This window comes from Nestor notabilis, unplaced genomic scaffold (genome assembly GCF_000696875.1).
Source record: "Nestor notabilis isolate BGI_N333 unplaced genomic scaffold, ASM69687v1 scaffold7550, whole genome shotgun sequence".
Taxonomy (NCBI): domain Eukaryota; kingdom Metazoa; phylum Chordata; class Aves; order Psittaciformes; family Psittacidae; genus Nestor; species Nestor notabilis.
Window position 1 is genome coordinate 22,557 of NW_009911505.1, and position 10,552 is coordinate 33,108.

Consider the following 10,552-nt stretch of genomic DNA (forward strand, 5'->3'; position numbering starts at 1 on the left):
TAGGGGGGAAAATGATACTTTGTGTGAGTGATCTTGGGTTTTGACATGCATCAGGACTTAAGGTTTCACCTTAATTATGGTAACTTGAGAGTAGAAGTGTGTTTGGTTTTGGGTTTGGGTTTTTTCTAGCTTTTGTCTTCATTTGCTCTTTATTTGTAGTGCCTTTGATTCAGGGAAAAGGAAGGGAGCTATAGAATTGTAAAATGGTTCCTGGAGAACAACGCTGAGAAGCAGCTCTCCAGGGAAGCTGCACCTATCCCTGAAACTAGCTGGTAGAAGAAGGGAATGGGAGAAGGTCACGTTGCAGTTCGAAACAAATCTGTCTAGTGCCCAAGTGTAGGTAGGAGTTGGGGAGGGAATGCTCTAAACACTGGGGGAAGGATTAGTGAGTCTTGTGCCTGGGAATATGGCAGGTGATGTTCCAGATTGTTTGGCCTTTTGTTTTGTTTGGGGTTTTTCACGTTTGCTTGTTTGTTGGGGAGGGGTTCTGTTGGTTTGGCTTTGGGTTTGGTTTGGGTTTTTTATGCCCTGGTGGCCACTAGAGAAATGTTTAGTTTTGCAGGTTGATGCTCAGTACTTTGGGCCAGGGTCTGCTTTGAATGCCTCCCCAGCACCTTCCATCTGAGGCTTTCAAGGCACTTCTCCTAAAGCATAGCTTGTTTCAGCTCCTGATCGAACAGCTCCGAGACCGGCTTTTCCATGCTCAAGGAGCGAATGTGGGTGATCAGCAGCCACCCCCTTTTCCCTACACTCGTGTCAATGTAGCTGTCATTAAACACCCATCTCCAGCAGCCAAAGGTGATTCCACTGCTGAAGGAGCAGCCCACAAAACAGGCCCCCTACATCCAGAGAAGGTAGGCCTTAAACTCAGGTGTCCATGGCTTGGGGAGAGGGAGGAAGACTGCTGGGTTGTGGAAGGCATATGAGGTAATATGAGACGACACAGACTGCAGGCACTGAGGAGTTCATCATGATGCCCTTCACTGGAGCAAGCATGAGCTCTGTGGTAATCCAAAAGCAGGCTTTCTGGCAGCTTTTCACAAAGCTCTGTCCCACTTGCAGTCACTGGAGGAGACTTACATATGTAGTGGTCTGCTGAGAACTCACATGCTGAGGAAGAATGGGGCTGTAGTTCACACTGCTATGCCCATCTCACTCTCATATCAGTAAAATTAGTCTCAGTTCTTGTGAAGAAGACTGTTCAGAAAGTTTTGTTTCAGCCTCTATTACTTCATTATTGTTCCTTTGTTATTTCCTCTGGTTGTGCTTCCAGAAAATCACTGTATGGGAACTGGCTCCTGAGGACTAACCCTTTTGGGAGCTGGAGAATAGTCTGAAGAGTGTGGTGCCCAGCTTGTTAAGCAAGTTATGTGGTGCAAAAGGCCTTTGATGCAGTCCATCCAGGGCAGCAGCATCATCTTCTCTTGCCTGAGAAGTGACAGGGATATAAAATGCATCTGCTTCTGTGTGTATGTGTGTGACTGTGTCAGCCATTTGCAAGTTCTTTGTTTTTTGATTGCAGCCCAACTATCAGTCATCATTTGCCCCTTCAGCACCTTCTCAGCCTTCAGTGCCTTCCCTCTTCACGCCTCAGCCAGTGCCAGCAATGTCTGTGACACCTCACCACATTGCCCCTCCCCAGGTTAGCACGGGTCCACAGACAAGTGTCTATTCCAGAGGGCCACCATACCCACAGTACAATTTGGGCTTTGTTCCAGCAACCGCTTCAGGGCCAGGTAAGCATTGTTTGATGGTCATGTCTGTTCTCCAGCTTTTCTTAGACTAAAGCCTTCAACATGGATGGCTCTACTTTCTTCCTCACAGGCCTACTGTACTTGTAAAGAACAAGTCAGTGTCTGAGAGGCTTCCCAGTGCTTCTGACACATCTAGTTTTAGCAATGATTGCTGCACGTTCACTGATAGTAAGCATATATGGGGTGGAAAAGCCACGGTTAAGTTAGTGACCGAGTTTGGCTCATGTAGCCTGGGTTATGGGGGATGTGCCTGGCATGGATATTCTAGGGTATGGCTTGGAGAAGGGGAGACTTAATAGCATGAAGGAAACTATCAGGAGTAATTCATACATGAAATAAGTGATGCTGATAGACTCTCTTTCTCATTCGTAGCTGTGTCACAGTCTCAGCCATTGGGAGCAGCAGTAGTCAGACCTGTTGGTCCAGCTTCCTTCCCCAACCAGCCTTCTCTGCCAGGACAGTCCATGCCCATGACATCTCCTGGTGTTCCACCACCTGGACCTGCCCTCCTCACTCCAGCCTCAGTCCCATCATCTCAGCTTCCTGCAGCTTGTCCTCTCCCTGTGGCAAGCCAGCCTCCTCTAGGTTTCTCTTCAGCACCTTTCAACTGCCCCATGAACATGGGTTACCCTCAGGGAGGTCCTGGAGCTCCATCTACTAAGCCCTTGCCAGCAGCCAGCATTCCTCCTCCTCCTGCAGGTAAGTACTGCTTGTGTGACTTGTGTGACCAGGACACTCCTGGGTGGGATTTGGAGTATGTAATGGACATGGACCTTCTGAGGTCTAGTCCATCACCATAAAGGCTGGATGTGGTGCTGAGGATAACCTCACAGGCACATTGTGCTGAGCCTTGCTGTGGTGGTGGTAAAACACAGCAATGATGAGTTTCATTCAGACTGTCAGCTGCTCTGTCCTCTGGGCTGTGGTTACAAGATGCTGTCTTCTCAGATCTCCAGTGCACCCTGAGTAGTCATCCACTCCAGAGATATCTGCTCTGACTGAAAGGGTGGTGGTTTCCAGGGAATGCCTGGTGGAAGGCTTGCTGATCTAACCCCTGCTTATGTAACTGGAATCTTTTGCTGAGCTGTATTTCACCAAGAATAGCAAATCCCACAGTGTGAAACCTGTGGGGACTATACACAAAGGCTCGGAGCTACAGTTGGACAAATTCCTTCTGGAAATCTATTAGGGATAGTAATCCAGAGACATTATTTGCTGAGTAAAAGCTATTGGTGATCGTGACTCTTCCACCCTGCCTTGATTTTCAGGTTTCTTCCCTTGGCTAGATCCCCACATGGATCATGCAGGTAGTACCTAGAGAAGCTTCCAGACCTGTTGAAGAGGCAATGTTGCTGCTTTCAGTGAAATGGGGGGGGCGTGTGCACGTTTTACTGTGTGTGCATGCATGCATGCTTACTGCTCTTTGTTGTATCCTTGCATGTCTGGGGAGTTATACAGCTGTGTAGTAGACATACTTGCCCTGAGGACTAGTATGTGACAGGTGGGAATGTTGGAAGTGCAGTGAAAACACCGTGCTCTTACTGATGAGTTTGAGTACAGAAAGCAGAGGCTCTAGCTCCTTCCTTCACTACTTTCCCCCAGTCCTGGAGGAATTAGAATATTCTCAGTGTCTATGCCCATTCAGGCAGTTGCTGGGCCAACAGTTTAGGGAAGCAGCCTCTTTTACTTTCTTGATTCTCTAGGCAAAGAACAGGCCAATGGCTGTAACTCATTTCTCGTTTTCTCCCTGCTACACTCCCAGCCTTACGCATGGCTTTACTTAAGCTTGTGCTTTCCACAGGTGCTTTGAAAGAAGTGGGTCCCAGCATGAGCACTGGTGGAGTAGAGCTTCCCAAGTGGAATCTGGGGACTATTCTAACGGGATAAAAAGCCCTTTTGACTTTAGTTATAGGGCAAGGTTTGGCTTTGAATCAGTCCCTCTGCTGGGAAGAATTTGGTTTGTAGAACTTTTCTGTCTGATGCTTTGTACTGATTTCTCTCCTTTGATTCATTGATGATGGAGAGTAGGTATGTTCCAGTCTATGTTGTCAGTGGCTCTTAGTGGGCTGTCTCTGCACAGTGACTGCTGCTTGTGCCGAAGACCATCTGCCAGGCACAGAGGATTATTTAGAGACTTTCAGCTTTATTTAGTAAATCTGAGTGCTTAGTAGCTACTTCGACCACCACGCAAGTCTTGCTGAGTGGAATGGGACTCTAGAAAGGGAGCAGTCCCTTCAGCAGAGAAACAGAAAACCGCAGTGTTTCCCTGTTAAAGGAAAGATGATTCCATGGCAAGGATTTCAAGCACTTCCTCAGGTTGAAGATGCCCTGTTGGAATTCATTGCTGGGAATCTCCCTTCTGGCAGCATTTACCCCTAGTTTTAATGGCAGCATATTGCATGCCCAGATCAGCAGTGCAAACTGGCTTCCTTGAAAGTGTATTCTGGCCTGCTATTATTGTTACAGTTTTGATGGGTATTTTTCGTTAGCCTGGAAAAAGACTGTAAGATCACTCAGTCTAAATGGCCAAACTTGCTTTGGAAATTCCTGAATGTGATCTGAACAGCTCATGAGCACATTCTCACTAGTGCAGTAAAGAGAGATCTCCACTTGTAGAAATCCCACGCTCCTGGGAAGTGTCAGAGACAGGGTGAAGGACAGCAACATGTTGGCTGATCTCTGGCCAGGGTAATCCCTGACTCCAGTCTGTGACAGTCTTGTTCTTTCTAGTACCAGCATTGCTGGAGATGGCTGCCATGGGGCATTCCTTTCAGGGTTGGTGAGAAATCCTATTTCACAAGTAGCATAGGCAAGATAGAGTTTCATCCCAGCAAAATGAAGCAGTGTCTTCTTGTCTTGTGTCTGATGATGAAGTGCCTGGCTTAAAAACTAAAATTTAAATAGCTGTTTCCTGTGAGGATTCAAAGTGCCACTGGGTTGGAATAGTGCCAAGGACTGCTAGGCCACAGGCTCAGTGGGGGCCATCAGAGTTCTAGGGCACAGAATCCCCAAGCTAGAAATAAGTGCCAACTTAATTAAACTACTGATCCAAACTCATCAGAGAGCAAGTCCTGAAATCATGGGAAAAGGGAGGGCAAAAAGAGGCTGCCAGAATTTTAATAATAAAGGTAATTAAAGTAATGAAGCACCTTTTGCATCTTTCCCCTGTGATTTTTAAAGCTCAGTTCAGGATCAGTGGCTCATTAAGTGTGCCACTGAGCTCCAGCAATTTTGGTATTGCCCCTTAGAATTATGCCACTTTCTCACAGATCATTCCTGTCTCATAGGCTTGAGGTTATTAATACTGGGGTTTTGTCTAGAGGTGCAGATACCCTTGCAGGACAGCAGCAGACAAGGTAGTTGGAATTTGACCTTTGCACAATGAAGTGTGGTCGCAATTCTTTTGATGTCATGTTGTCTGATGGATTTTTAATTACCTGGAGTGAGGTTAGAGGCTAGGTACCACAGAGGGCTCTGCTCCAAAGCATTTACTGGTTAAGTCTATTTTATCCTAGTTGGGAAGATAGCAAATTTTGCTAATCTTTATTCTGAACATGATTTTGGAAGGGGAAAATTTTAACTCATCCCTAACTTTTCCCCCCTGTATCACAGCAACTTGCATTGCTGTGGACTGCTACCATGAGGCACTCCTGTGAGTGTTGGTGAGAAGCCCTCTCTCAGCCATAACAGCCTTTACTGTGGTGCCATTGTCTGAGATTCTCTATTTGAGGAACCCCAGGAACTCCCTGAGCCCTGATGTGCACACACATACAGGTCCTGACCAAGGTTCGGGCCTGTCTCTGGTGCTGTCTTCCACAGCCTGTGCAGGATGCAGAAAGCTTCAGGTAGTTGTGAAAAAGCTTTCTGTGTGGGAGTGGGTGTGTGCCCGTTCAGGATGAACAGACACCACCTCGTGATGCCTGTGCACATATGTGAATGCTAAGAATGTAATTAAGAAAGAGAAAGGGAAGCAAGAGCAGTTCTTGGGCTCATGAGCTGGGCCTGAAATTCCTCAGTTGAAATGGTCCGAAGGTCAATGATGGGGGAATTGCAACCATGGGCCTTTTTGCTGAGGGAAGTTCCAAACCATGCAAGCAACTATGAATTGTTGCTGTGGCCATCTTCTCAAAGTCTGACATTTGTTCTTGTTCTGTCTCCTGACAGCTCAGGAATCATGGACTGATCCTACTGCTGGAAAAGGAGGCTTTCAAAAGAAAAAGGTGAGCTTTAAGCTGCAATATGTTCTGGTTGTCTTTTAGCAATGGAGCTCTATGCAACAGATACATTCCTATAAATGTTCCCTGTCACTCTCAGCAGGTCTCATTCCACACTGGTCTGTCTACTTCTGCATTACATGCATAGCTAGCACTGGAGTCTATGTCATCTTGATGCTTGCCATCCAGACTCACATGCTGTTCTCCCTCGTAGATGTTTTGTAATATGATTATCATCTGTGATGCTGCAACCTCTATCAGTACTTCCCAGGCTGACTACTTCCCAGTAATTTGTTTCTAGGAATATGGATTTAATCGTATCCCCTTGCCCACGCAACCTTTTTTATCATGGCTGGGGAGATCACACTTACTTCACACCTGACAGTTGGGGGCAGCATTTCCCCTCGGCACAGCGAGAGCCGTGGTGATATTCCTCAGATTCTGATGGCAACTGATAAGGCACTTCTGCTGAAAGAAGCTGGGACAGGTGTAGCTGTGAGCTGCCTGCTGTGTTGTTCCTGCTGCTCTCTGCCTTGTAGAGATTGCACTGGAGGACCTGTGAGCTGAGCTTTTTGCAACAAATGCTCTCAGTAACCCATTCCTGTCACTGCTGGCAGGTGTGATGAGAAGCTTCTTTGGCACCATTCCCACCCCCCACTCCTCTTCTTTAGCTAGGAACAGACTTCTCGCCCTTTTTCTGGCAGCATAGCTGGGAACCTGCTTCAGGCTGTGCTCACTACAGCAGGATTAGCCTCTTGTTAAAGCCATCTCCTTTTGATCTAGCCCTGTCGGAGTGAATCTATCCTGACTCTCTGGCTTAGCAGGGGCATGATGAAGTGTTTGCAAGAGGATTCTCCCCCCATGTCGTGGGATTTTCCCCAACACTTGCTCTGTTGGACACTTTACTGCTGCTAATCTCTACATTCAGGACTCGTGCCGTCGCAGAGCCAAGGCGGCTTTCTGAGGACCGGTGCTTTGATGGGTAACGGATCTGTTTGATTGAACAATTCCAGAGGAGTTTTCTTGCTGTCGCTTTGACTGTTCATCTAGGATGCAAGAGGAAGGGCCCCACGCCCTCAGTCAGGGGACTGAAAGAAAGGGATGTGTTACACATCCCTCTTCTTGAGAACTGGGCACACTTGCAAATTAGAAAGGAAGTTGGATTTGACTGTGGAGAGTGTAACCGACCCTCCTGCACGGACTTGGTTTTCTTGATGTTTTCTTTTTTCTTTTATTTCTTTTTGCTGACAGTTGCCTGAGAAATTTACTCCTCCAGCCCCCATCACAGCTCCAGTAATGAGCCTCCCCACTGAGCCCCAAGGGATCCATCCTCAGCTGTCCAGGTTGCAAGAATCTGGCCAGTCACCCCCAGGAGCACCAAAGGAAGGCAGCCTGCAGGTACCCAGGGAAAGTGGGGCGTTCCCCAGCCACCAGCTCCTTGTCAAGTGCAAAACAACTCAGCTTTTGAGATTTTTATTACTTGGAAGCTGTAGGGCTTATGTTGCTCCCCAGTCCTTATAAGACACCTCTGCCTGTGTGTTAGATGAATTGCAAGGGTGGAAAATGACACCTGGGTACAGTTGGGAGAGAGGGAGGGAGGCCAGATCGGCTGTCAGCCTGCTGAGTGTTGGAAATCCACAGAGGCCTGAAGCTATACCACAGTCTAAAGATGATAATTTAACTCTGTGCTTCCAGGTATTCTCTGGGTTTGCGGAGGGGTGAAATTCTTCCTGTTCATAGTTGCAGGAAGGGAATCTACCTGCTCCATTCTTTCATCCTCCTTTTGCATTTATTCAGCTGCTTCTCTCTCTGTCAGTATCACCAGCTACCTGTGGAGAGGGTTGAAAGGAAGGAGGTGCCCCCTGAGCACCAGGCTCTGAAGACCACATTTGAAGGGTTGGTGCAGCGCTGCTCTGCTGTCGCCACTGATCCAGTAAGTCCTCCCTTTGATCTTTAGCTTTTTTGCCCTCACAGTTTCACTTTTGGCTGGAGCAAGAGAGGAAGAGTCTTGTCCCTATAACCAAGTTAATCTTCATCTGTCTCCTTCCTTTAGGCTGTAGGCTTGTCCTTCTCTTGGGAACTGAGATACATTCTCTAGCATTTATCCACTGCTTCTCATTGCCTCTCTGGAGCAGTGATTCTGTTCTCTAGCTCTTTTCTCTGAGGAAAGTTGAAGAAACAACTCAGATATTCGGCTTCCTTTTTCACTAGCTTGATCTGTAGATAGTTCCTGCAGAGCTGGTATTACCAGTTATCCTCAGAGCTTAGAGGGAATATCTGAGATATCCTGGCTGGAATAGAAAGCCAGATGATCTTTGTGCCCGAGCCACTGTAATTTCTCCACCGTGGTTCCTGGAAGGCTGTTGACATACAGGTCACGTTGCGTGCATGTATCAGGCCAGATTGGAAGCAGAAAAGCAGTGTTGGCAGCGTTGTGTTAGGTTCCTAAGTCTTCCCACAGGCTGGGGGCACCTTGAAGCCTTCCAGAATACCTCTGCTTAGTGGATGCTGGGACGAGCACCAAGCCCAAACTGCTATCCCAGAGTCAGACAATTTATGTATAGCAGCAGCTTCATTGTGTTTGCTGTGTGCTTTGAGAGTGCAGTGTAACAATTTCTGGGAAATAACCTAAAGGTTCCCTTTATGGACAGAAGTGCCTGTTGGTTTGGGCTTAAGCACTTGTCTTACATGAAGGTTGAATAGCTGGGTGGGTACAGCAATGCAATGCACCTGAGCTCCTAAGGCTGCCAGGCCTGTCCCAGTGCTGCCCAAAGCCAGACTGAGATGCAATGAATTGTAAGGTGCTGTGGGAAGAATAGGGGAGGGGAGGGACTGAGCAAGAACCACTTGGTTCTGGGAGAGATGGCTTTGAACCTCTGGCAGAACGAGCAATACCTGTTTCACTTCAGAAAACCCGGAGGAAGCTGGAGGATGGGTTGCAGCGGCTGGAGTGTTTGTATGAGAAGCTCCGTGAGCAGGCTGTGAGTAGATGCCACTATTCCCAGTTGGGTTCCTGATCCCACCTTTGCACTGGGTCATGGGCCTTGGTGTCTGTCCCCCTGTTACCAGCACAGACCCCCTTGAGGAAGCTAGGGGAGTGACAAACCTTACAACGCACCTTGAATCCAGCCAAGCCTTATTGTCTTCTTCCTTAACCTTGGCCCAGACATAGCGTAAGGAAAATCTGGAAAGATATATGCAGGGTGCTTTTACCCCCACGAAGTACATAGGCATATAGACAAGGTCTAGATGGAAGGAAACAGTTGGGAGGAGATGTTAAGTGTGAACCTCTAGGTTAAAAATCTCTGAAGCTGCTGATGGCAGTTGCTTGAGGGATAGCTGTCAAGGGAAGAAATCCTTTTAACATACATCTTTCCCCTGAGTTGGCCATATAAGGCCTGAACAGAGACAGGATTCTGTGCTATATGGACCTTTGACCTCCTCAGGTACATCAGATATTCAATTAATGCCTAATGTCATTACTTAGGACGTGCATCCATTGTAACCCAGCCTGGGTGTTAGATTAATGTTTATTTAGTTTAGGAAACCAAGAGAGGAAGCAGGCTATCCTTCCTGCCAGTGCTTGGCTTGTGTAGGTGCTGTTTGGTGAGGGTGGCGTAGAGAACAGGAGGAAAGGGTATGGAGGGAGGGGGGACTGTGTTACAGTGCTGAGCATGCTGACTCGTTTCTGCTCCCTCCCCACAGCTCTCTCCAACCATCCTTATGGGTCTCCATGAAATTGCCCGCTGCATTGAGGCTAGGAACTACCAACAGGGTCTCCTGGTTCACACCCAAGTGGTGAGCAGCAGCAGTTTCAGCGAGGTGTCTGGTTTCATGCCTATTCTGAAAGTCCTCATGACCATTGCTGGCAAGCTGAATGTGTAAAGTGTGGAGCATCTGGAACAGTGCACACTGAGAGCTGGTGGACTGCCTCACCTGTTGATGTGCTGCAGGTTGTGGATTCTCCTGACTCTGGAGAATTAAGTCTATGCCAGTGCCTGGAACTGTGCTGGGCCAGCATGCCTGGCCCCATCCACTCTCCAGACAGCCCGCTGGTGCCTGGGACTCCTGGAGACGGTTCTTTCTCTCTCTTTTCTTTCTTACTAGTCTGAGGCTGCTTCCCAGCTGAGGAATCTCAATTTCAGGCTGTCCAGGTTGCACAGAGATCCTCCCTCTTCCCTTTATCCCCAGCACAAAGGAGAAACACCTTCCCTCCCAGGCTGATATGGCACCATTTTTTAGAAAGCAAACAGGGCTGGCACCCGCAGCACCACCAGACAGAAGAGCCTCAGGCTCTATTCCCTGCTGCAGTGTAAACTGCCTGAGTGATAGCTGGGTGCCCTTGGAACCTAAGCTGGGTGCCCCTGCTCTGTTGGGCTGCAGTGAGGATCTCTCCTCTGGTTCTTCCTTTCTCTTCATGCTCATCCTTGACTCACCCTCTCACCCTTCTGCACCGATACCCTGCTACAACTAGGGCTAACTACCAGCCTGCTCTGGGCTAGCTTTGGTGTTCTCTCTCTTCTTCACTCAGTCCTCTCTTTTCATAGTCAAGTCTCCTGTTTACCCCTCTATTATCTCTATCCC

General features: G+C 48.0%; 1 protein-coding gene across 1 annotated transcript in view; it reads left to right on the forward strand.

Annotated features, from left to right (window-relative positions):
• SEC31B (SEC31 homolog B (S. cerevisiae)) overlaps positions 1 to 10,237 on the forward strand; it is a 29,926-nt gene extending 19,689 nt beyond the window's left edge. Inside the window, exons 18-25 of the mRNA XM_010015094.1 lie at positions 666 to 854; positions 1,523 to 1,736; positions 2,127 to 2,453; positions 5,919 to 5,974; positions 7,220 to 7,366; positions 7,785 to 7,901; positions 8,878 to 8,949; positions 9,674 to 10,237. Of these exons, the coding sequence (XP_010013396.1) occupies positions 666 to 854; positions 1,523 to 1,736; positions 2,127 to 2,453; positions 5,919 to 5,974; positions 7,220 to 7,366; positions 7,785 to 7,901; positions 8,878 to 8,949; positions 9,674 to 9,853 (1,302 nt within the window). The 3' untranslated portion in view covers positions 9,854 to 10,237. The remainder of the gene's footprint in view (positions 1 to 665; positions 855 to 1,522; positions 1,737 to 2,126; positions 2,454 to 5,918; positions 5,975 to 7,219; positions 7,367 to 7,784; positions 7,902 to 8,877; positions 8,950 to 9,673) is intronic.
• Positions 10,238 to 10,552: the final 315 nt, after the last annotated feature.